Source organism: Oncorhynchus clarkii, chromosome 2, assembly GCF_045791955.1.
Source record: "Oncorhynchus clarkii lewisi isolate Uvic-CL-2024 chromosome 2, UVic_Ocla_1.0, whole genome shotgun sequence".
Classification (NCBI taxonomy): Eukaryota; Metazoa; Chordata; class Actinopteri; order Salmoniformes; family Salmonidae; genus Oncorhynchus; species Oncorhynchus clarkii.
The window spans coordinates 83350934-83378294 of record NC_092148.1 but is presented as its reverse complement, the minus strand read 5'-3'; the positions used below and the strand labels follow the sequence as shown (position 1 = coordinate 83378294).

At 45.8% G+C, this 27361-nt stretch overlaps 1 protein-coding gene across 1 annotated transcript in view; it reads left to right on the top strand.

Moving 5' to 3' along the window:
* LOC139375219 (MET proto-oncogene, receptor tyrosine kinase) overlaps positions 1–27361 on the top strand; it is a 97351-nt gene extending 69990 nt beyond the window's left edge. The window contains exons 12-21 of the mRNA XM_071116814.1: positions 624–773; positions 4343–4499; positions 5339–5479; positions 5977–6231; positions 13527–13607; positions 14987–15168; positions 17829–17938; positions 18210–18375; positions 22625–22761; positions 25070–27361. Of these exons, the coding sequence (XP_070972915.1) occupies positions 624–773; positions 4343–4499; positions 5339–5479; positions 5977–6231; positions 13527–13607; positions 14987–15168; positions 17829–17938; positions 18210–18375; positions 22625–22761; positions 25070–25313 (1623 nt within the window). The 3' untranslated portion in view covers positions 25314–27361. The remainder of the gene's footprint in view (positions 1–623; positions 774–4342; positions 4500–5338; positions 5480–5976; positions 6232–13526; positions 13608–14986; positions 15169–17828; positions 17939–18209; positions 18376–22624; positions 22762–25069) is intronic.

Here is a 27361-nt window from a genome sequence, read left to right as displayed (position 1 = left end):
CGAGAACAGTAATGACACCACAACCAATGCCTCAGTCACTTCCACTCCCAGCATGCATGTCTTTGAGTGGATACTGAAGGACTCACTGAGGATGATGTAGTACTGCATGTGCATATGATCCCTCTCCCTATCTCCCTCTCTCCATATCTCTACATCTCTCCCTCTCTCCATCTCTCCCTCTCTCCCTCTCTCCTTCACTCCCTATCTCTCCCTCTCTCCCTCTCTCCATCTCTCCCTATCTCTCCGTCTCTCCCTCTCTCCATCTCTCCATCTCTCCCTCTCTCCATCTCTCCCTATCTCTCCATCTCTCCCTATCTCTCCATCTCTCCCTATCTCTCTGTCTCTCCCTCTCTCCATCTCTCCCTATCTCTCCATCTCTCCCTATCTCTGCATCTCTCCCCATCTCTCCATCTCTCCTTCTATCCATCTCTCCCTCTCTCCATCTCTCCCTATCTCTCCATCTCTCCCTATCTCTCCATCTCTCCCTATCTCTCCATCTCTCCCTATCTCTCCATCTCTCCCAATCTCTCCATCTCTCCCTATCTCTCCATCTCTCCCTATCTCTCCATCTCTCCCTCTATCCATCTCTCCCTCTCTCCCTCTCTTCCTTTCTCCCTCTCCAGGTGCCAGGCCGTGTGGATGTGGAGGCGATGAAGGGGGAGGTGCTGAAGGTGTCTAACAGAACCTGTGAGAGCGTGACTGTGGTGGGGAACACTCTGGAGTGTACTGTCCCCATGGAGCTACGGGACGCAACCAACGAATTGGAGGTGGAGGTGAGGACACAGACAGAGAGAGAGAGAGAGAGAAAGAGAGAGAGAGAAACACACATACACAGACACAGACACTGACACAAAAACACACACTCCCTTCCAACCAAACGTTCAATCAACACTTCCAAACTCGCTCCATGAACTTCCCACTGAGTCCCCTCATCACCCCTAGTTAGACATGGATGAGACCACCCTACCTTCCCTTGGCTTTCTGAGCTCTCCACTTCACTTGAGACAGCCCCTTATCTACAGAGACCACTACAGACAGCTATAGACCCCCAGTCTAGCAGGCCCACTCCACAGCTCAATAAAGGCCTTGTTGGGCTGCCGCTGCATCCATACAGAGGGCTCTGTGTGTTTATTTAAATTTTAAAAAAAAAATAAAAAAAATATCCTTTATTTAACCAAGTTGAGAACAAGTTCTAATTTACAATTGCGACCTGGCCAAGATAAAGCAAAGCAGTTCGACAGATACAACGACACAGAGTTACACATGGAGTAAAACAAACATACAGTCAATAATACAGTATAAACAAGTCTATATACGATGTGAGCAAATTAGGTAAGAAGGGAGGTAAAGGCAAAAAAAAAAGGCCATGGTGGCAAAGTAAATACAATATAGCAAGTAAAACACTGGAATGGTAGATTTGCAATGGAAGAATGTGCAAAGTAGAAATAAAAATAATGGGGTGCAAAGGAGCAAAATAAATAAATAAATTAAATACAGTAGGGAAAGAGGTAGTTGTTTGGGCTAAATTATAGGTGGGCTATGTACAGGTGCAGTAATCTGTGAGCTGCTCTGACAGTTGGTGCTTAAAGCTAGCGATTTTTGTAGTTCGTTCCAGTCATTGGCAGCAGAGAACTGGAAGGAGAGGCGGCCAAAGAAATAATTGGTTTTGGGGGTGACTAGAGAGATATACCTGCTGGAGCGTGTGCTACAGGTGGGAGATGCTATGGTGACCAGCGAGCTGAGATAAGGGGGGACTTTACCTAGCAGGGTCTTGTAGATGACATGGAGCCAGTGGGTTTGGCGACGAGTATGAAGCGAGGGCCAGCCAACGAGAGCGTACAGGTCCCAAAGGGTGGGTAGTATATGGGGCTTTGGTGACAAAACGGATTGCACTGTGATAGACTGCATCCAATTTGTTGTGTAGGGTATTGGAGGCTATTTTGTAAATGACATCGCCAAAGTCGAGGATTGGTAGGATGGTCAGTTTTACAAGGGTATGTTTGGCAGCATGAGTGAAGGATGCTTTGTTGCGAAATAGGAAGCCAATTCTAGATTTAACTTTGGATTGGAGATGTTTGATATGGGTCTGGAAGGAGAGTTTACAGTCTAACCAGACACCTAAGTATTTGTAGTTGTCCACGTATTCTAAGTCAGAGCCTTCCAGAGTAGTGATGTTGGACAGGCGGGTAGGTGCAGGTAGCAATCGGTTGAAGAGCATACATTTAGTTTTACTTGTATTTAAGAGCAATTGGAGGCCACGGAAGGAGAGTTGTATGGCGTGTGTGTGGTGTGTGTGTTTGTGTGCTCGTGCATGTGTGTGTGTGTGTGTGTGTGTGTGTGTGTGTGTGTGTGTGTGTGTGTGTGTGTGTGTGTGTGTCCTAAGTGTGCCTATTGACAGATTGACTGATGTCAGAACACCAGTGTGCAGTTCCTGCTTTGATAGATCATACAGTAGTTTACATCGTTCTGTTGTCTGACATTTTATTACCACAGTCACTAGCCAGGAAAATGTACAGATAACACCGTATTCCTCCTGGCATTCCATCATCACCCCTGAATGATACCGGAGTGTTCAACTCAGACTTGCAATATCTCACACACAGTAGTCTCACACACAGTAGTCTCACACACAGTAGTCTCACCCAAACTGCTTAGAAATGTCATAACAATACATTGTTAACCATAAACCTTTGACTTTCCACATTGTCTTTAATGGACGTGATTCAACCCCAGAACGTTAAATTACTACAGGGGTCAGGGTTGGAGCAGCATGGAGCAGAAGACAGAGCTGTTTCATAATGATATAATTCAGGCCTGTAAACACAGAGGAACATGGAGCAGAAGACAGAGCTGTTTCATAATGGTATTATTCAGGCCGGTAAACACAGAGGAACATGGAGCTTCGGGCACAATCAGCTGCAGAGTTGAGGGTATTAGAACTCACCATTAGTGTGATCTCTAGAGAGGGGTCAGACAATATCCCTAGACCCCCTAGCCTCTGTCCCTGGTTGTCCACACTGACACACCAGTAGGCCACACCCAGACAGCCCCAGACAGAGCGAGACAGCCCCAGACAGAGCCAAACAGCTCCAGACAGAGCCAGACAGCCCCAGACAGCCCCAGACAGAGTCAGACAGCCCCAGACAGAACCAAACAGCCCCAGACAGAGTCAGATAGCCCCAGACAGAACCAAACAGCCCCAGACAGAGCCAGACAAAGCCAGACAGAGCCAAACAGACCCAGACAGAGTCAGACAGAGCCAGACAGCCCCAGACAGCCCCAGACAGAGTCAGATAGCCCCAGACAGAACCAAACAGCCCCAGACAGAGCCAGACAGCCCCAGACAGAGCCAGACAGTCCCAGACAGACCCAGGCATCCCCAGACAGAGCCAGACAGCCCCAGACAGCCCCAGACAGAGCCAGACAGAGCCAAACAGCCCCAGACAGAACCAGACAGCCCCAGACAGCCCCAGACAGAGCCAGACAGACTCAGGCAGCACCAGACAGAGCCAGACAGAGCCAGACAAGCCCCCTTGACACACACACCGTCTCCAGCTCATTTCTCCCAAACCTAATAATGGTAAAAGCAATATCTATGATCCAAACTGCACTCCGTCTGTGGCTCACGATGCTCCACATGTGAGAGAGAGAGAGAGAGAGAGAGAGAGAGAGAGAGAGAGAGAGAGAGTAACCGCCCCAGTGGTGTAGTGTCAGGAAACAGACCCAGGCAGCCCCAGACAGAGCCAGACAGCCCCAGACAGCCCCAGACAGAGCCAGACAGGGCCAAACAGCCCCAGACAGAACCAGACAGCCCCAGACAGCCCCAGACAGAGCCAGACAGACTCAGGCAGCACCAGACAGAGCCAGACAGAGCCAGACAAGCCCCCTTGACACACACACCGTCTCCAGCTCATTTCTCCCAAACCTAATAATGGTAAAAGCAATATCTATGATCCAAACTGCACTCCGTCTGTGGCTCACGATGCTCCACATGTGAGAGAGAGAGAGAGAGAGAGAGAGAGAGAGAGAGAGAGAGAGAGAGAGAGTGTGTGTGTGTGTGTGTGTTTTTGTGTGTGTGTGTGTGTGTGTGTGTGTGTGTGTGTGTGTGTGTGTGTGTGTGTGTGTGTGTGTGTGTGTGTGTGTGTGTGTGTGTGTGTGTGTGTGTGTGTGTGTGTGTGTGTGTGTGTGTGTGTTCATCAGTTTTTAGCCTAGAATGGAATTGGAGTTTTCCAACACACACACCATAAAAACTGTATTATCTAGAACGTAGTTGTACATCTCACTCACTGTTCTCCTCTCCTCTGTCTGACTGTCTGTCTGTGTATGTGTATTATGTGTGTAGTGGCGTCAGGCATCGTCCTCGGTGAGTCTGGGCAGGGTGATGTTGGCCCATGAGCAGGACTACAGAGGGCTGCTAGCTGGCTGTGTGTGTGTCAGTCTGCTGCTGCTGATGTTGCTCACTCTGTTCCTCTGGAAAAGGAGGAACAAACACATTGACGGTAAGTCAGTTTGTGTTATTTTGTGATATATTTTCAACTGTGTGTGCGTGTGTGTGCATGTGTGTGTGCATGTTTGCCCGCCTCTTACTGGCTGTGGGATTGTGAGGTGTTGAGCTGATGGGAGCACTGGTGGAGCGCTCTATCCTTCTCCTTCAATGACTGTGTTCTCTCTCCCTCTGCTACTGCCTCCCTCCTCCTCTCTCTTTCTCTGTCCCCTCCCTTCACCTGTACCCCCTCTCTGCCACCCCACTCTCTTCCCTACATCCTCTCCTTCTCTCTACCTCCTACATCCTCTCCTTCTCTCTCCCTCCTCCCCTCTCTCCTTCTCTCTCTCTCTCCCTCCTTCCCTCCCTCCTCTCTCTCTCTCCCTCCTCTCTCTCTCCCTCCTCTCTCTCTCTCCCTCCTCCTCTCTCTCTCCCTCCTCCTCTCTCTCTCTCTCTCTCATCCTCTCTCCTCTCTCTCTCCCTCCTCCTCTCCCTCCTCTCTCTCTGTCCCTCCTCCTCTCTCTCTCCATCCTCCTCTCTCTCTCTCTCTCTCTCTCTCGCATCCTCTCTCTCTCCCTCCTCCTCTCCCTCTCTCCCTCCCTCCTCCTCTCCCTCCTCTCTCTCTCTCCCTCCTCCTCTCTCTCTCCATCCTCCTCTCTCTCTCTCTCTCTCTCTCTCTCTCTCTCTCTCTCTCCATCCTCCTCTCTCTCTCCCTCCTCCTCTCCTCTCTCCCTCCCTCCTCCTCTCCCTCCTCCTCTCTCTCCTCCTCTCCCTCCTCTTCTCTCTCTCCTCCTCTCTCTCTCTCTCCCCCTCTCCCTCCTCCTCTCTCTCCTTCTCTCTATCTCTGGTTTCCAGATCTGGCTGAGGGTAAGGTTTGGTATGACGGCAGGGCTCACATTCAGCACTTGGATATGTTGGCTAATGCCCGGAGCGTCAGCCCCACTAACGAAATGGTGTCCCACGAGTCTTTGGACTATAGAACCACCCTGCTGGAGGGTACGTTTCCTGACACTACACCACTGGGGCGGTTACTCTGACCCTAAAAACTAACACTAACCCTGTACTAACACCTGCCTTTCTTAACCTTAACCTCTAACCTCTAAAGAGATGGCCATCTAACTCTGTGTGTTTTTTATTCTTTGCTTCATACCTGATGCCTATTCAGACCTGGGAAACCAATGACATTAATGTATCGATGGAGGTGAAAACCAGAAGGCACTCCAACGTCCAAGAACTAGAGTTTCCCATCCCTGCCTGCTCCTCTTTCAAAATAACCCTCACATTTTCACTCATTTGCCCTCCCCTGCTTCCCTTCTCCCTCCAATGACATAAAGAACGAATGGGCAGGTCTCAGGTTCCCTCTCTTCCTTTCTGTAACCATGACTCTCTCTTTCTCCGACCTGTCTCTCTGGCATCACTCTGTGATCATGTGACCTATGTTGACCTCTGACCCTGACCCCTGTAGTAATTGACCTTTGGCTATATTGTTTCAGACCAGGGCGTGGAGAGGCCAGAGTCATGCAGGGGGGCTCCCCCTATCTACGGGAGCCATGGGGAGCTGCTGTCCCCCAGATTGGGGCACGGAGGCATGGGTCTGGGGGCAGAGGGGGAGATGGTGTCCCCTCTCCTGTCGGCCCCGGTCCACATCGACCCGTCCCAGCTGCACCCTGACCTCCTGAAGGAGGTTCAACATGTGGTCATCGCCAGAGAACATCTGCTGTTACATTTTAACCAGGTCATCGGCAGAGGTCAGTGGGATGATCATACACGTGTATATACTGTACACACTTCTGATACATGAACACATACACAGGTACAGTGCACGCAAAGACGCCCACATCCATGAACACACGTGCACACACACACACACACACACACACACACACACACACACACACACACACACACACACACACACGCACACACTCACACACACACACACATACACCTATACAGTGCCTTGCGAAAGTATTCGGCCCCCTTGAACTTTGCGACCTTTTGCCACATTTCAGGCTTCAAACATAAAGATATAAAACTGTATTTTTTTGTGAAGAATCAACAACAAGTGGGACACAATCATGAAGTGGAACGACATTTATTGGATATTTCAAACTTTTTTAACAAATCAAAAACAGAAAAATTGGGCGTGCAAAACTATTCAGCCCCCTTAAGTTAATACTTTGTAGCGCCACCTTTTGCTGCGATTACAGCTGTAAGTCGCTTGGGGTATGTCTCTATCAGTTTTGCACATCGAGAGACTGACATTTTTTCCCATTCCTCCTTGCAAAACAGCTCGAGCTCAGTGAGGTTGGATGGAGAGCATTTGTGAACAGCAGTTTTCAGTTCTTTCCACAGATTCTCGATTGGATTCAGGTCTGGACTTTGACTTGGCCATTCTAACACCTGGATATGTTTATTTTTGAACCATTCCATTGTAGATTTTGCTTTATGTTTTGGATCATTGTCTTGTTGGAAGACAAATCTCCGTCCCAGACTCCATCAGGTTTTCTTCCAGAATGGTCCTGTATTTGGCTCCATCCATCTTCCCATCAATTTTAACCATCTTCCCTGTCCCTGCTGAAGAAAAGCAGGCCCAAACCATGATGCTGCCACCACCATGTTTGACAGTGGGGATGGTGTGTTCAGCTGTGTTGCTTTTACGCCAAACATAACATTTTGCATTGTTGCCAAAAAGTTCAATTTTGGTTTCATCTGACCAGAGCACCTTCTTCCACATGTTTGGTGTGTCTCCCAGGTGTCTTGTGGCAAACTTTAAACAACACTTTTTATGGATATTTTTAAGAAATGGCTTTCTTCTTGCCACTCTTCCATAAAGGCCAGATTTGTGCAATATACGACTGATTGTTGTCCTATGGACAGAGTCTCCCACCTCAGCTGTAGATCTCTGCAGTTCATCCAGAGTGATCATGGGCCTCTTGGCTGCATCTCTGATCAGTCTTCTCCTTGTATGAGCTGAAAGTTTAGAGGGACGGCCAGGTCTTGGTAGATTTGCAGTGGTCTGATACTCCTTCCATTTCAATATTATCGCTTGCACAGTGCTCCTTGGGATGTTTAAAGCTTGGGAAATCTTTTTGTATCCAAATCCGGCTTTAAACTTCTTCACAACAGTATCTCGGACCTGCCTGGTGTGTTCCTTGTTCTTCATGATGCTCTCTGCGCTTTTAACGGACCTCTGAGACTATCACAGTGCAGGTGCATTTATACGAAGACTTGATTACACACAGGTGGATTGTATTTATCATCATTAGTCATTTAGGTCAACATTGGATCATTCAGAGATCCTCACTGAACTTTTGGAGAGAGTTTGCTGCACTGAAAGTAAAGGGGCTGAATAATTTTGCACGCCCAATTTTTCAGTTTTTGATTTGTTAAAAAAGTTTGAAATATCCAATAAATGTCGTTCCACTTCATGATTGTGTCCCACTTGTTGTTGATTCTTCACAAAAAAATACAGTTTTATATCTTTATGTTTGAAGCCTGAAATGTGGCAAAAGGTCGCAAAGTTCAAGGGGGCCGAATACTTTCGCAAGGCACTGTATCTACACACACACACACAGACACACACACACACACACACCTATATTTACACACACACACGTGCACACGCGCACACACACACGCACACACATACACACACACGCACACACATACACACACACGCACACACATACACCTATATCTACACACACACACACACACACACCTAAAAACACATTACATTAACACAGACTCAGACACACTTATAAAGCCATTAGGGAACCTGTAGGTCTCTCAAACATATCAGAATCCATCTCCATAGGGGATACACCTAAATACACTTTAGAATCACCTTGTAAGAGCTTAATGACCAACATTATCAAACCACCAGGTTGGACATCCAGACATAAATAATCACCAGACATTATATGTGGTCACCAAGTGGGGTGTTCACTACTTCACTATATCACTATATTAGTTTAAAGGAGAAAGGCCTTTCTCTGTTATTAACATCCCCACAATGTTCGGGGACAATGCTCCTAAAAAACGGCCTCCTCCCCCTTAGCTCAACCCTCGGGGAGGCCTAGGGATTCCTAAAGCAGAATTACGGGGTGGGATGATTTGTACCCGGGTAGCATTGCAAGCTCCATTGTTGATCCGTGTGGTGTAAGCTGAGCCGTCTTTGCATCTGCAGGGATTGTGATGGAAGAACGCCTCAGAGAGTTCTCTACGCTCCTCCGCTTTAATACCCCAACACCCCTGCAAAGCTGCACTGAACCCTCTCGACCACATATAATTCAATAAGGGCCACGGTAACTCAGAGCTCAGAAAAGGGGAGATATAGCCTCCCACTGCTATGGCTACTACTGTAGGGTGCTGTATGAATGGCCCTCCAGTAAAGGGTTACAGAAGTCACCTAGGCTTCAACCAGTGGTGGGAAAAGTACACAATTGTCATACTTATCATACACAATTGCAAGTAAAATACTACTTGAGTAAAAGTCGAAAAGTATTGGTTTTTAAATATACTTGATTATCAAAAGTAAAAGTATAAATCATGTAAAATTCCAGACGGCACAATTTTTTTGCTTTTCTAATTTACAGATGGCCAGGGGCACACTCCAACTCAAACATCATTTACAGATGGCCAGGGGCACACTCCAACTCAAACATCATTTACAGATGGCCAGGGGCACACTCCAACTCAAACATCATTTACAGATGGCCAGGGGCACACTCCAACTCAAACATCATTTACAGATGGCTAGGGGCACACTCCAACTCAAACATCATTTACAGATGGCCAGGGGCACACTCCAACTCAAACATCATTTACAGATGGCCAGGGGCACACTCCAACTCAAACATCATTTACAGATGGCTAGGGGCACACTCCAACTCAAACATCATTTACAGATGGCTAGGGGCACACTCCAACTCAAACATCATTTACAGATGGCCAGGGGCACACTCCAACTCAAACATCATTTACAGATGGCCAGGGGCACACTCCAACTCAAACATCATTTACAGATGGCTAGGGGCACACTCCAACTCAAACATCATTTACAGATGGCTAGGGGCACACTCCAACTCAAACATCATTTACAGATGGCCAGGGGCACACTCCAACTCAAACATCATTTACAGATGGCTAGGGGCACACTCCAACTCAAACATCATTTACAGATGGCCAGGGGCACACTCCAACTCAAACATCATTTACAGATGGCCAGGGGCACACTCCAACTCAAACATCATTTACAGATGGCCAGGGTCACACTTCAACTCCAACATCATTTACAGATGGCCAGGGGCACACTCCAACTCAAACATCATTTACAGATGGCCAGGGTCACACTTGAACTCAAACATCATTTACAGATGGCTAGGGGCACACTCCAACTCAAACATCATTTACAGATGGCCAGGGTCACACTTCAACTCCAACATCATTTACAGATGGCCAGGGGCACACTCCAACTCAAACATCATTTACAGATGGCCAGGGGCACACTCCAACTCAAACATCATTTACAGATGGCCAGGGTCACACTTGAACTCCAACATCATTTACAGATGGCCAGGGGCACACTCCAACTCAAACATAATTTACAGATGGCCAGGGTCACACTCCAACTCAAACATAATTTACAGATGGCCAGTGGCACACTCCAACTCAAACATAATTTACAGATGGCCAGGGGCACACTCCAACTCCAACATCATTTACAGATGGCCAGGGGCACACTCCAACTCAAACATCATTTACAGATGGCCAGTGGCACACCAACTCAAACATCATTTACAGATGGCCAGTGGCAGACTCCAACTCAAACATAATTTACAGATGGCCAGTGGCAGACTCCAACTCAAACATCATTTACAGATGGCCAGTGGCACACTCCAACTCAAACATCATTTACAGATGGCCAGTGGCACACCAACTCAAACATCATTTACAAATGAAGCATTTGTGTTTAGTGAGTCCACCAGATCAGAAGCAGTAGGGATGACCAGAGATATTCTGTTGATAAGTGTGTGAATTGGACAATTTTCCTCTGCTGCTAAGCATTCAAAATGTAACAAGTACTTTTGGGTGTCAGCAGAAATGTATGGAGTTAAAAGTACATTATTTTCTTTAAGAATGTAATGGAATAAAAGTCAAAGTTGTCAAAAATATAAATAGTAAAGTACAGATACCCCAAAAAACGACTTAAGTTGTACATTAAATTCATTTTCATTTACACCACTCACTTCAACAAAGAGAAATCTTTCTTTTCTGAGTGACTGACTGCTCCATTGACATGCCACCAAATGACTTAATGGTCTAGAGCACATATGTCAGAGTCAAGGCCCGCGGGCCACATCCGGCCCGCAAGAAGGTTTTTTACGGCCCCTGGGATGATCTTGATTTATTATTAGAACCGGCCCGCAGCAAGCCGGCAGCCCGCAGATCTTTTACACGCACCAATACTACATTTCCCACAATGCAAAGGTGACGCACCGAGCAGTAGGCTGCTTCATTTCAATATTTATTGGCACAGCAGTCGTCAGCATCACAGTAAAATTAACTTTCAGATACCCATCAAAAATGGCAAAACGGAAGGTGGATACTGAGAACCGGGGGTTTCAAACAAGGTGGGAGTCGGAGTATATGTTCACGAAGGTAGCTGGAAAACCTGTGTGTCTTCTGTGTGGAGAAAGTGTGGCGGTACTGAAAGAGTATAATCTGAGACGACATTATGAAACGAAACACGCGGACACACACGCGGACGCAACTGTCAAGGCCAGTTTTATTTTGGCAGAAGAGATCGCTAAATCAGCCCGGCCATTTACGGAGGGGGATTTCATCAAAAACTGCATGATTAAAGTTTGTGACGAAGTTTGCCCAGAAAAAAGGCAACTCTTTTTAAATGTGAGTCTGAGCAGAAACACCATTGCCGAGAGAGTAGACCAGTTGTCCATCAATCTAAAAGAGCAGCTTGTGAAAAAGGGAAAAGATTTTATTGCATATTCCTTGGCTGTGGATGAGAGCACCGACATTTCTGACATTGCCCAGTTGTCAATTTTCATCCGCGGAGTGGACTCCAACCTAAGCGTGACAGAGGAGTTTTTGGCTTTACGTCCTATGCATGGCACAACTACGGGGCATGATTTGTATGAAGAGGTGTCAAGATGTGTAAATGAGATGGAGCTGCCTTGGGAAAAACTCGTGGGTTTGACAACCGACGGAGCACCTGCGATGTGTGGACACAGGAGCGGACTGGTGGCGAAGATACGGGAAAAGATGCAAGAGGAAAACGCGACAGGTGAGCTGACAGCTTATCATTGTATCATACACCAGGAAGCGTTGTGCGGTAAAGCCTTGAAAATGGAGCATGTAATGAGCATCATCACGCGCACAGTTAACTTTATCAGAGCCAAAGGTTTGAATCACCGCCAGTTCAAGGCATTTCTGACGGAGTTAGAAACGGAGCATGGTGATTTGCCTTATCACACAGAGGTGCGATGGCTAAGCCAGGGAAAGGTGCTTCAAAGATGTTTCGAGCTTCGTGAGGAGATTTGTCTGTTCTTGGACAGCAAAGGGAAAGACACAACACAACTCCGAGACGAAATGTTTCTGTGTGAAATGGCTTTTCTGTGTGACATTACGAGTCATCTGAATGCAATAAACTTGCAGCTGCAGGGTCGGGATCGTGTCATCTCTGATATGTACAGTACAGTGAAGGCATTTAAAACCAAACTGACTCTGTGGGAGACGCAGATGCGGAAAGAAAATTTGAGCCACTTTCCCAGCTGCCAGACCATGAAAGAGAAGCTCTCTACCAGTGCGTTCCCGAGCACACAGTTGGCTGATAAAATAGGTATGCTTGCCGCTGACTTTCGACGCCGATTTGCTGACTTTGAAGCACAAAAAAGCAGGTTGGAACTGCTCGGTAACCCATTTGCTGTTGACGTGGAAAGCTCACCACCAAACCTCCAAATGGAGTTGATTGACCTCCAATGCAATGATGCACTGAGGGCAAAATATGCGGCAGTGGGTGCTGCGGAGTTCGCCCGTTTCCTCCCCGGCACAATGCCCCAGCTGCGCATCCAGGCTGCTCAAACGTTGTCTATGTTTGGCAGCACATACCTGTGTGAACAACTGTTTTCTTTGATGAACCTGAACAAAACATCACACAGAAGTCGACTTACTGCTGAACACCTCCACTCAATTCTGAGGATTTCTTCAGCTCAGAGCCTTACCCCGAACATTGATGAACTTGTGGAAAAGATGGGACACCACCAAGTATCACCCTCAACCTCAAACAAGTGAACATTACTGTGCAATCACATATTTAGAGTTTTTACTCAGTTCAAGTTTAAAAGTTAAAATTTAATATTTGTTTTCACTGCATGTTACTTCTCCTTAAACAAAGTGTTGTTTTTGATTAATAGATTTTTGCACTTTATTTTTTTGTATTTCAATCCAATTATATTTTAAAAATATTTCAGTTGAGTGGATGATAGAAAATTGCTATTATTGTTTTTTCTTTGAAGTAAATTTAGCCCACTTTTGCTAAAATAGAAAATATAGTCTACTGATGGTGCCTTGAATACCGGTTTCTTTCATTTAATGTTCATGTTATGGGGATATTTATATAAAGGAAATTTGTCTTTTGTGTCTGTTGAAAATTAAAGATTACTGACAGAGCCATAAGAAAATATTGCTTTATTTATCTGATCATATTGTAATATATTTGTTAGGTTTTCAGTAGGTTCAATTAGGTTCACTAGACTATATGCGTCATTTAAAATTTTTTCAATGAACATTCGAACAGTCCGGCCCTCGTCTTGTAGCTGATTTTTTTATTTGGCCCTCCGTCCATTTGACTTTGACACCCCTGGTCTAGAGAATCGGGTGCTTAATCCCCGTGAGCATAGTTCATAAACAAACAAATAGTTTTGGTATCAGGGATTCCTCAGTGTAAAGTGTGCATTGTCTAACATCAAGCACTCAGGTTGTCGCTTATTTGACATCATATTTATTCTTCTTCATACAGGGCACTTTGGCTGTGTGTTCCACGGTACCTTGTTGGAGGCTGACGGACAGAAGCAGCACTGTGCCATCAAGTCTCTCAACCGTGAGTACTGCATGACCACAAAGGCACAGTTCACCCCGTCAGTGTTCATTCAAATCTCATTGCTCTGATATGTCACCACACAACGCAACGCCGCAACAACGTTAGAGGGCTTATCTCATCTCTTGGACGTGCTACGGCAGTGTGTCCTGTGGAAGGATGATTGAGATGGATTGGCTCCTGGTGCTGAGGATGACATTAGGGTCCCCCTCTCTCTAATTGTGTAACCTGTCACTTTATCCTGAGAGATGAATGTCCTAGATAAGTCTTCCACAAGGCTTCTGGAAGCTCTGCCGCTGGGCTGGTGGTAACCCATAGCGATAGAGGGTTACCACTGCCTTGTTCTCTAAGCCTTGGCCTTCTCATTGTGTTTACAGTGACCTAAAGTTCCCCAGGGAGCTTTAAAGAAAATAAAGAAGTTCCCCAGGGAGCTTTAAAGAAAATAAAAAAGTTCCCCAGGGAGCTTTAAAGGAAATAAAGAAGTTCCCCAGGGAGCTTTAAAGGAAATAAAGAAGTTCCCCAGGGAGCTTTAAAGGAAATAAAGAAGTTCCCCAGGGAGCTTTAAAGGAAATAAAGAAGTTCCCCAGGGAGCTTTAAAGAAAATAAAGAAGATCCCCAGGGAGCTTTAAAGAAAATAAAGAAGATCCCCAGGGAGCTTTAAAGGAAATAAAGAAGATCCCCAGGGAGCTTTAAAGGAAATAAAGAAGATCCCCAGGGAGCTTTAAAGGAAATAAAGAAGATCCCCAGGGAGCTTTGTCACTGTCATGGAAAAGGCACATGGTTTGGAGGATATTGTAGGTGATGTCACCATGTTGTTTCTGCAGTAGGCAGATACATCCAGCTTCACAGCCTCTTTTTCTTAGATAGTCTGTGATCTTTCTTTTACTCAACTCTAAATGGCGAGTCGTCTTTCTTTGCTTGTGTGTGTGTCGTCATCTGGTAGTTACAGTGAAAGGGCAGTTTTATCAGACGTTTTATCTTAGCTAAATGAGATTCTGTTTCAAACGAGATTAGAAGAGAAGGGGAGAAAGAGAAAGAGCAGTGACACCAGGAGCACTGATTCAATTGGATAATGGGAGTGTTGTGTAGCAGTAACCTATAGGTTTGGGGTAGGGTCACAGTCCCTATGCTCAGACAGCCTGGAGACTGGCTCCTCATGGGCTTCTAACAGTGGTATATAACTAAGGTTTAGATGGCACAACGGTAAAGAGATAGAGGTTTATGGCTTGATGGCCTGTTTTTGTTGGTGGTCCATCTAACAGCACATGATGAAGCTTTAATGTCAGGTTGCTGTAAAACAGAATGTGTTCTATTCTCAACAACTTGGTTAAATAAAGGTAATAAATAAATAAACAATCCTGTAATATCTTGCTGTGTTTAAGGGATTACTGACCTGGAGGAGGTGTCTCAGTTCCTGAAGGAGGGGATCATCATGAAGGACTTCAGCCACCCCAACGTGTTGTCTCTCCTGGGGATCTGTCTGCCCCCTGAGGGCTCTCCTCTGGTGGTGCTGCCATACATGAAGCACGGTGACCTCAGGAACTTTATCAGGGACGAGACACACGTAAGATTTTTATTTTTATTTATTTCACCTTTATTTAACCAGGTAGGCAAGTTGAGAACAAGTTCTCATTTACAATTGCGACCTGGCCAAGATAAAGCAAAGCAGTTCGACACATACAACAACACAGAGTTACACATGAAGTAAAACAAACATACAGTCAATAATACAGTAGAAAAATAAGTCTATATACGATGTGAGCAAATGAGGTGAGATAAGGGAGGTAAGGCAAAAAAAAGGCCATGGTGGCGAAGTAAATACAAGATAGCAAGTAAAACACTGGAATGGTTGATTTGCAGTGGAAGAATGTGCAAAGTAGAAATAAAAATAATGGGGTGCAAGATAAATAAATAAATACAGTAGGGGAAGCGGTAGTTGTTTGGGCTAAATTATAGATGGGCTATGTACAGGTGCAGTAATCTGTGAGCTGCTCTGACAGCTGGTGCTTAAAGCTAGTGAGGGAGATAAGTGTTTCCAGTTTCAGAGATTTTTGTAGTTCGTTCCAGTCATTGGCAGCAGAGAACTGTAAGGAGAGGAGGCCAAAGGAAGAATTGGTTTTGGGGGTGACCAGAGAGATATACCTGCTGGAGCGTGTGCAACAGGTGGGTACTGCTATGGTGACCAGCGAGCTGAGATAAGGTTGACTTTACCTAGCAGGGTTTTGTAGATGACCTGAAACCAGTGGGTTTGGCGACGAGTATGAGGCGAGGGCTAGCCAACGAGAACGTACAGGTTGCAGTGGTGGGTAGTATATGGAACTTTGGTGACAAAACGGATGGCACTGTGATTGTGGACGGATGGCACTGTGACTATTTTGTAAATGACATCGCCGAAGTCGAGGATCGGTCGGATGGTCAGTTTTACGAGTATGATTGGCAGCATGAGTGAAGGATGCTTTGTTGCGAAATAGGAAGCCGATTCTAGATTTAACTTTGGATTGGAGATGTTTGATGTGAGCCTGGAAGGAGAGTTTACAGTCTAACCAGACACCTAGTTATTTGTAGTTGTCCACATATTCTAAGTCAGAACCGTCCAGAGTAGTGATGCTGGACGGGCGGGCAGGTGCGGGCAGCGATCGGTTGAAGAGCATGAATTTAGTTTTACTTGCATTTAAGAGCAGCTGGAGGCCACGGAAGGAGATGTATGGCATTGAAGCTCCTCTGGAGGGTTGTTAAGACAGTGTCCAAAGAAGGGCCAGAAATATACAGAATGGTGTCGTCTGCGTAGAGATGGATCAGAGACTCACCAGCAGCAAGAGCGAAATCATTGCTGTATACAGAGAAGAGAGTCAGCCCAATAATTGAACCCTATGGCCCCCCCATAGAGACTGCCAGAGGTCCGGACAACAGGCCCTCCGATTTGACACACTGAACTCTATTAGATAAGTAGTTGGTGAACCAGGCGAGGCAATCATTTGAGAAACCAAGGCTATCGAGTCTGCCGATGAGGATGTGGTGATTGACTGGGTCGAAAGCCTTGGCCAGGTCAATGAATACGGCTGCACAGTATTGTTTCTTATCGATGGCGGTTAAGGTATCGTTTAGTACCTTGAGCGTGGTTTAGGTGCACCCATGACCAGCTCTGAAACCAGATTGCATAGCGGAGAAGGTGCGGTGGGATTCGAAATGGTCGGTAATCTGTTTGTTGACTTGGCTTTCGAAGACCTTAGAAAGGCAGGGTAGGATAGATATAGGACTGTAGCAGTTTGGGTCTAGAGTGTCCCCCCCTTTGATGAGGGGGCATTTAAAAAAAATAACCAGGCATCCTATATTGACAGGATGAGGTCAATATCCTTCCAGAATACCTGGGCCAGGTTGATTAGAAAGGCCTGCTCGCTGAAGTGTTTCAGGGAGCATTTGACAGTGATGAGTGGAGGTTGCTTGACCGCTGACCCATTACGGATGCAGGCAATGAGGCAGTGATCGCCGAGATCTTAGTTGAAAACAGCAGAGGTTTATTTAGAGGGCAAGTTGGTTAGGATGATATCTATGAGGGTGCCTGTGTTAACGGCTTTGGGGTGGTACCTGGTAGGTTCATTGATAATTTGTGCGAGATTGAGAGCATCAAGCTTATATTGTAGGATGGCTGGGGTGTTAAGCATGTTCCAGTTTAGGTCACCTAGCAGCACGAGCTCTGAAGATAGATAGGGGGCACACACACATACACAAACTCTAGTCATACAATCACCTTTATAAGTCCTAGTGTTTTGGCTGGAATAATGACTGATTTAGGTCATTGCAGCTGAAACATTGTATATTTAAGTACAGGAATAAAGCATGGGAGCAGCATATACTGTAGAGATGTAGGGTCTTCATTTGATCACCCTGTTGTTGCAGGAAATGTTATGCACAGCAGACATGCAAACTTGTAGTGTATTCAAGGTTTAAATGGCCTGTAAAGTTTAATTTCCACTTAAAATGTTCAGACTTAATTTGCCCTACCAAAAATGTATCAACCCCTACAAACATTACATTTAGTTATAATCCACATAATACTTCACACTTACTGTTGCTGTAGCATTATTTTCCTGCTGTGAGAAACTGGTCAAATTAAAGTCCTACATCTGTATCGCATGCAGGCCATTCAGTCTTTTTTGGCCTAGCACCAGTGGATACATTTGGGATGTGCATATCACCTAAACACACCCTTCCTTGTTTTCCCAGAACCCGACAGTGAAGGACCTGATGGGCTTTGGTGTGCAGGTGGCCAGGGGCATGGAGTATCTGGCCAGCAAGAAGTTTGTCCACAGAGACCTAGCTGCCAGGAACTGCATGTAAGATCTGGAACCAACTGTCAAATGCAATCTCAGACAGTCAGTGTGTGGAAGTGTAGTCACCATTGTAGGAGAGCTAACGCATTGTCATGCTATACAATCATGCATACTTTGAGATGTTTTATTTTAATGGGTGCCATTTTGCTCCAACCATTACAGGTTAATAACACTCTAGTAAGAATGTGTGAATCCAACATGGCTGCCAGTTTCCCCTAGCTCTGTAAATCTCCAGTAAGGCTGTGGTTGAAGCCGTCTCTCTCTCCTCTGCTAGGCTGGATGAGAGCTACACAGTGAAGGTGGCAGACTTTGGCCTGGCCAGGGATGTGTATGATAAGGAGTACTACAGCATCCACAGCAAGAGTGGAGTCAAACTACCGGTCAAGTGGATGGCCCTAGAGAGCCTGCAGACACACAAGTTCACCCCCAAGTCAGATGTGGTGAGAGCCTACACACACACACACACACACGCAGACATGCATGTACACACACCATTATCCACTTATTAATTCACTTACAGTTAAGTGATAATGTCCGAGAAGCCCGTGTTTGGAGGATATATTGTCTTGGACCGGCAAACCGTGCCAACATATCCTCAAACACCGGCTTAGAGGGCATTATTGTCACGATCGTCGTAGTGAGGAGACCAAAGCGCAGCGTGGTGTGAATACTGTACATTCTTTTAATGTAGATGAAAGAACATGACGAACACTAAACAAACAAAATAATAAGACGAACGTGACTGCTATCAATACTGTGTGCAAACATGCAACATCACATAGACAATAACCCACAAACCACAATACCAAACAGGCTATCTAAATATGGTTCCCGATCAGAGACAACAACAAACACCTGCCACTGATTGAGAACCATATGAGGCCAAAACACATAGAAACAGATTAACTAGACATGCAACATAGAATGCCCACTCATATCACACCCTGACCAAACAAAACATAGAAACAAACAACTCAAATAATGGTCAGAGTGTGACAGTACATAAGGTGCGGACTCCGGCCACAAAACCTAAACCTATAGGGGAGGGTCTGGGTGGGCATCTGGCCGCGGTGGCGGCTCTGGCGCGGGACGTGGACCCCACATAGTCATTTCCCTCTTCAAGGGCCTCCTTTAGAGTGGCGACCCTCGCCTCCGACCTGGACTGAGGGGCAGCTCCGAACTGAGGGGCAGCTCCAGACTGAGGGGCAGCTCCAGACTGAGGGGCAGCTCTGGACAGAGGGGCAGCTCCGAACTGAGGGGCAGCTCCGGACTGGCTGACGGCTCTGGCAGCTCCTGGCTGGCTGACGGCTCTGGCGGCTCCTGGGTGGCTGACGGCTCTGGCGGCTCCTGGCTGACTGGCGGCTCTGGCGGCTCCTGGCTGACTGGCGGCTCCTGGCTGACTGGCGGCTCTGGCAGGTCCTGGCTGACTGACTGCTCTGGCAGGTCCTGGCTGACTGACGGCTCTGGCAGCTCCTGGCTGACTGACGGCTCTGGCAGCTCCTGGCTGACTGACAGCTCAGGACAGACTGGTTGGTGGCTCTGACGGTTCAGGACAGACTGGCGGCTCTAGCAGCTCAGGACAGACGGGAGACTCTAGCAGCTCAGGACAGACGGGAGACTCTAGCAGCTCAGGACAGACGGGAGACTCTAGCAGCTCAGGACAGATGGGAGACTCTAGCAGCTCAGGACAGACGGGAGACTCTAGCAGCTCAGGACAGGAGGAAGGCTCTGGCAGCGCTGGACAGGCGGGAGCACCTGTAGGCAGAAGACGGAGAGACAGCCTGGTGCGGGGGGCTGCCATCGGAGGGCTGGTGCGTGGAGGTTGCACTGGATAGACCGGACCGTGCAGGCGCACTGGAGTTCTTGAGCACCGAGCCTGCCCAACCTTACCTGGTTGAATGCTCCCGGTAGCCAGGCCAGTGCGGCGATGTGGAATAGCCTGCACTGGGCTGTGCTGGTGAACCGGGGACACCATACGTAAGGCTGGTGCCATGTAAGCCGGCCCGAGGAGACGTTACTGGACACCAGATGCGTAAAGCCGGCTTCATGGCACCTGGCTCGATGCCCACTCTAGCCCAGACGATACGAGGAGCTGGAATGTACCGCACCTGGCTATGCACACGCACTGGGGAGACTGTGCGCTCCACCGCATAACACGGTGCCTGCCCGGTCCCTCTCTCTCTCCGGTAAGCACGGGAAGTTGGCGCAGGTCTCCTACCTGGCTTCACCACACTCCCCGTGTGCTCCCCCCAATACATTTTTGGGGCTGCCTCTCAGGCTTCCAGCCACGCTGCCGTGCTGCCTCCTCATACCGGCACCTCTCTGCTTTCGCTGCCTCCAGCTCTGCTTTGGGGCGGCGATATTCCCCTGGCTGTGCCCAGAGTCCTCAGCGTGGTGTGAATATATTATTTTAATGTAGATGAAAGAACACAACGAACACTAATCAAACAAACAAAATAATAAGACGAACGTGACTGCTATCAATACTGTGTGCAAACATGCAACATCACATAGACAATAACCCACGAACCACAATACAAAACAGGCTACCTAAATATGGTTCCCAATCAGAGACAACGACAAACACCTGCCACTGATTGAGAACCATATCAGGCCAAAACACATAGAAACAGACTAACTAGACATGCAACATAGAATGCCCACTCATATCACACCCTGACCAAACAAAACATAGAAACAAACAACTCAAATAATGGTCAGAGTGTGACAATTATAACTTCTATACAACGCGTTACCAACATATTCAAATAATGATTGACATATTTTCATATTTTCATTCATTTTCATGAATTTATACATACCATTTCATCCTTCCATGTGATATAGTCCTGACACAAATCAAGGGTGGCTACCCAAGCCAGTTGGCCGTTCGTTCTATCGGTTAGGTTGCCAGAGACGCAAACCGGTTGTGAAGTCCTTTGGTTCTATACCAATGGACGCGACCCAGTCGTTTGTTCTAAATGTTCCCCCTTGCTTGCTAGCTAGCCAACTACGGATAACACAGTCACTTCAAACAATGAAGAAAAAATAACAGAAAAGTAGCTGCATTTGCATTGGTTTAAGATGTTTTCTAGTGACATTTATTTGGATACATACACAACAATGAGATAATGATGCACGATTTTGCCTGGCATAGAAAATGTGCTCTCTCATCAGGACATTGTTCAGAGGAGCTAGCCAACCACATGGCTAACACAATCACTTCAAACTGAAACTGGAAAGACAGCAAACTTGCTCCATTTAGTTTCGTTTGACCTGTTTTTCTAGTCTAACCAAATGCTAGTCTAAAATAAATGAGAAATTATATCTCAATGCCTTTTTCCAGTGTAGATCAAGTTTATAAATTGCCTGGTTGGGCTGATGAGACAGTGGAACAGTGAATAGGCATTTCAACGTCATAGCCTTAGCTTGTGGAATTGACACCGGCTGGAATGCGGTTTTAACCAATCAGCATCCAAGATTAGACCATTCTCTTATCTATTCAAACTCGCACACACTATTACTCTACTACCTATACACACAGGCACACAACAACACACACACACACACACACACACACAGAAACGCACACAGTATCGATGAGAACCTATGATAATCAGCATCAACCTTAATCTGGCCTGCTACCCTCTCAGCCCCACTCCTTCTTAACAAACCACCACGCTTACTGTTTAATCTCTGGTTAATGTACAGTTTCTGTTTAAAAGGTTAGATTGTTTCTGCTACAGTTTCTATTTATAGGGTTAACCTGTCTATGCTACAGTTTCTGTTTATAGGGTTAGCCTGTCTATGCTACAGTTTCTGTTTATAGGGTTAGCTTGTCTATGCTACAGTTTCTACCTCTATAACTCTATTATTTCACAAACCTTAGCTGCATTTAACACTCCTCCTGTCTGTCTGCTCTCTTCAATGAAGGCCGTAAATATGGAAAATATGTTCATTAGGACTGGGGTTGTGTCCGGAATGGCACCCTCTACCCTATATAGTGTGCCACTTTTGATCAGGGATCATAGGGCTCATAGGACTCATAGGACTCATAGGACTCATAGGACTTATAGGACTCATAGGACTCATAGGGATCATAGGACTCATAGGACTCATAGGGCTCATAGGACTCATAGGGATCATAGGACTCATAGGACTCATAGGGCTCATAGGACTCATAGGGATCATAGGACTCATAGGACTCATAGGGATCATTGGACTCATAGGACTCATAGGACTCATAGGACTCATAGGACTCATAGGGCTCATAGGACTCATAGGGATCATAGGACTCATAGGACTCATAGGACTCATAGGTATCATAGGACTCATAGATATCATAGGACTCATAGGACTCATAGGACTCATAGGTATCATAGGACTCATAGGACTCATAGGGCTCATAGGACTCATAGGACTCATAGGACTCATAGGACTCATAGGTATCATAGGACTCATAGGACTCATAGGACTCATAGGTATCATAGGACTCATAGGACTCATAGGTATCATAGGGCTCATAGGACTCATAGGTATCATAGGACTCATAGGACTCATAGGTATCATAGGGCTCTGGTCAAAAGTAGGTCATATTATAGGAAATAGGGTGCCATTTCAGACACAGCCTGTAAAGTACTGTGATGTGATCTGATGTGTTATTTGTCCATTTGGTGTTCCGTGTTTCAGTGGTCGTTTGGCGTGTTGCTATGGGAACTGATGACCCGGGGAGCCCCGCCCTACTCGGACGTCAACTCTTTCGACATCACAGTGTTCCTACTGCAGGGGAGACGCCTGCTGCAGCCAGAGTTCTGCCCCGACGCACTGTGAGTAGTGCAAACACATGACACACACACAGACACACAGACAGACAGTACACACACAATCTTGCACACACACAAACACACATACATGTACACTCTTCAAGCTTATACCCCACCACTCCCAGATATAAGACAGATGATTTTATTAATAAAAGTGCACACACACACACCCACACACACACACGCACACACACACACACACTCCCCTGTCCTTCACCTTGACCAATGTACATAGAGGCATGGCTCAGTGCTTCTCATTGGCAGAAACATTGAGATGAACAGAGGCCCATTGTTAACTTAGGTACTGCATGGAGAGAAAGAAAGATATGCAGACAGGGAGAGAGAGAGAGGGAGAGACAGACAGACAGACAGGAAGAGGGAGGGAGGGAGGGAGGGAGGGAGGGAGGGAGGGAGGGAGGGAGGGAGGGAGGGAGGGAGGGAGGGAGGGAGGGAGGGAGGGGCAGGTAGTGGACAGGGGAGAGACCAACAGAGGGAATAGAGAGAGACACCGACAGGGAGAGGTGGGCAGATATGCAGACAGAGGAAGGGGGAGAGACAGACATAGAGGAAAAATATATATACAGGGCCTTGCGAAAGTATTCGGCCCCCTTGAACTTTGCGACCTTTTGCCACATTTCAGGTTTCAAACATAAAGATATAAAACTGTATTTTTTTGTGAAGAATCAACAACAAGTGGGACACAATCATGAAGTGGAACGACATTTATTGGATATTTCAAACTTTTTTAACAAATCAAAAACTGAAAAATTGGGCGTGCAAAATTATTCAGCCCCCTTAAGTTAATACTTTGTAGCGCCACCTTTTGCTGCGATTACAGCTGTAAGTCGCTTGGGGTATGTCTCTATCAGTTTTGCACATCGAGAGACTGAAATTTTTTCCCATTCCTCCTTGCAAAACAGCTCGAGCTCAGTGAGGTTGGATGGAGAGCATTTGTGAACAGCAGTTTTCAGTTCTTTCCACAGATTCTCGATTGGATTCAGGTCTGGACTTTGACTTGGCCATTCTAACACCTGGATATGTTTATTTATGAACCATTCCATTGTAGATTTTGCTTTATGTTTTGGATCATTGTCTTGTTGGAAGACAAATCTCCGTCCCAGTCTCAGGTCTTTTGCAGACTCCATCAGGTTTTCTTCCAGAATGGTCCTGTATTTGGCTCCATCCATCTTCCCATCAATTTTAACCATCTTCCCTGTCCCTGCTGAAGAAAAGCAGGCTCAAACCATGATGCTGCCACCACCATGTTTGACAGTGGGGATGGTGTGTTCAGCTGTGTTGCTTTTACGCCAAACATAACGTTTTGCATTGTTGCCAAAAAGTTCCATTTTGGTTTCATCTGACCAGAGCACCTTCTTCCACATGTTTGGTGTGTCTCCCAGGTGGCTTGTGGCAAACTTTAAACAACACTTTTTATGGATATTTTTAAGAAATGGCTTTCTTCTTGCCACTCTTCCATAAAGGCCAGATTTGTGCAATTTACGACTGATTGTTGTCCTATGGACAGAGTCTCCCACCTCAGCTGTAGATCTCTGCAGTTCATCCAGAGTGATCATGGGCCTCTTGGCTGCATCTCTGATCAGTCTTCTCCTTGTATGAGCTGAAAGTTTAGAGGGACGGCCAGGTCTTGGTAGATTTGCAGTGGTCTGATACTCCTTCCATTTCAATATTATCGCTTGCACAGTGCTCCTTGGGATGTTTAAAGCTTGGGAAATCTTTTTGTATCCAAATCCGGCTTTAAACTTCTTCACAACAGTATCTCGGACCTGCCTGGTGTGTTCCTTGTTCTTCATGATGCTCTCTGCGCTTTTAACGGACCTCTGAGACTATCACAGTGCAGGTGCATTTATACGGAGACTTGATTACACACAGGTGGATTATATTTATCATCATTAGTCATTTAGGTCAACATTGGATCATTCAGAGATCCTCACTGAACTTCTGGAGAGAGTTTGCTGCACTGAAAGTAAAGGGGCTGAATAATTTTGCACGCCCAATTCTTCAATTTTTGATTTGCTAAAAAAGTTTGAAATATCCAATAAATGTCGTTCCACTTCATGATTGTGTCCCACTTGTTGTTGATTCTTCACAAAAAAATACATATATAATAATATATATATATAATATTATATATAATATATATATATATATATATATATAATATTATATATATATATATATATATATATATATATATATACTAGACACCTAAGTAAGCCAGATATATATACCTAAAAACTATATTTCATGTGCATTTAATCTTAACCCCCCTCCTCTAAATCCCACCCCTCAGGTATAACGTGATGGTTGAGTGCTGGCACCCTAGACCGGAGCGGAGGCCTACCTTCTCAGAGCTGGTGTCCCGTATCAAGTCCATCTTCTCCAGCTTCAGTGGAGAGCACTACATACTTCTCAACACCACCTATGTCAACATCGACAAGATGACCCCCTATCCCTCACTCATTTCCTACTCCTCATCCTCGTCCTCTTCCTCTACCCGTCAGGGCCACCCCCTGGAGCGAGACTGTTGCACCTGATGGGGGATGGGGGTGGAGAGAGAGAGAAGAAAAGAAAAGAGTGATGGAAGAAAGGAGAGGACTTGAGATGAAAGGAGGATAGGAAAAATAATGAGCTTGACAGAGAGAAAGAAAGAGGGAGAAAATAGTGGGCTTGAGGTGGTGAAGACTTTGGGTCACTGGAGAACGAGTGTATGTGACTAACAGACAGACACTGGACAAACTCGTTGACTAAGACAGTTTGAGGATACTGACCTGTACCATGTGTTCAGTACGTATGTAATGTGTATATATACTGACCGATGAGTGTGTTCAGTACGTATGTAATGTGTATATATACTGACCGATGAGTGTGTTCAGTACGTATGTAATGTGTATATATACTGACCGATGAGTGTACGCTTGAGGCCTTTATGAACTGTGAGGATGACCTTGGTCTGCCTCTGCTCGACAACCTAGAACATGCTCTAGAATATCTAATGACCTTTGACCCTGGTATGACCCTGGAGCCTGAGTTCAGGAGGTCAGGCCTCTTGTCTCTATCGCAGACAATTTGGAGACATGGGAGATGTGTGTATGAAGTACAAGTGAAGCGCCCACGATTTGAACGATTCCCTTCCCCAACGAGGGGACCGGTGGATTTTGGAGACATTTCTGCTTGTTACTGGGTGGCATGTGCTTAGAGATATGGCAAAGTGCCAGGCTCCAGCTGTTCTTGTTCTCTATGTCAATGAAAGGTGGTGTATTGTAAAGAAACATGTTACACCTTCCTCCTCCGTACTGTCACTGAATGCCCCTCTCCTCCCACTTCTCCTCGCATTCCTCCCTCCAAGCTCCCTGCGCACCGGGACTGAAGGAAGACAAATGATGCCTGCTTTGCCATTACAATGTGTGCTCCAGCCTTCAGGTGATGTTTTCAATAACTGAGGTGGTGAAGAGTAGCTGGCGAGAGGACCAATCTGCCACCCGGCCCGTGCGGTGTGTAGCAGCTACACTGGATACTTCTTAAAGTGTAATAATCTTTGATGATTCCCTTTTGATGTGCTTCGTTTTAAATGTCTCGCTGCTTTGTTGCCGTGAGTGACTCACCTATTAGTAATCTGCAGATGTTTCCCAGTTGAAAAGTGTTTTTGTATTTTGGTAGGTAACACTGACTTGAAACGGCCTGTCATAATGTCTACATAGCATGTGTCATAACGGTTTGTGAAAGCTCAGCCTGAAAACGGACATCATCTTTTTGACTTCAGACAGTCAAATGGGGGAAACTGGAGACATGTTTGAACGTTTGATGCGTTTGGGCATCATAATAATAGTGTTATGTCAGTTGAGAAAAGTACTTTTACTGTCAATCATGATAGTATTCGTAGAATAGCTATGTCAGCATTTTGAAAGACCACTTCAATGTTAAAATGTTACCATTTTGCGTTTCCTTGGTGAAGCGTTTGGCTTTTTACTATGACTGCTGCAATGTAATTAATGGTAAGGCCAGCAATGGACAGATATGAATGTTTGTTAAAATAAATGTTTAAAATGCTGTACTATATTTTTTAGAATGCCTTTATGATGAAAATGAGCCTCAATCAATATTGGTCCAATGGTATGCAATAACTGAGCAATGGTGCCACAACAATGAACAAGTCCACTAAACTAAACTTTAGAAGAACCACTGCCTTTTGTACAAAATGATATTAAAAGGATAGCACCTTTGTGGAGGTGTCTTCTATATGTAGGATTTAACTGGTAAACGTGTGTGTATATACTTTATGACAGGTGACCGTTGTAGGTACAGCACAGTACAAACAAACTAAAGATACTGTACAGTCATTGAACAACTGGAGCTAGCAGGTTCACTTCCTTCACTATAGACTTCTATGTTTTCTATTGGTAACTAAATGGCTTGTAAATCCATGAATTGGTCCATGTTTCTCACTGTCTGTGCAGTGTGAGTGTCTGTATGAGCACTGTTACGGGTTCGTCTATGAAAATAATGATGGTACATATGTTGTTACGTCGTTATGCCGTCTGACAGTCTCAGTGTAATAAAGCTATATTATCAGTGTGAAATATCT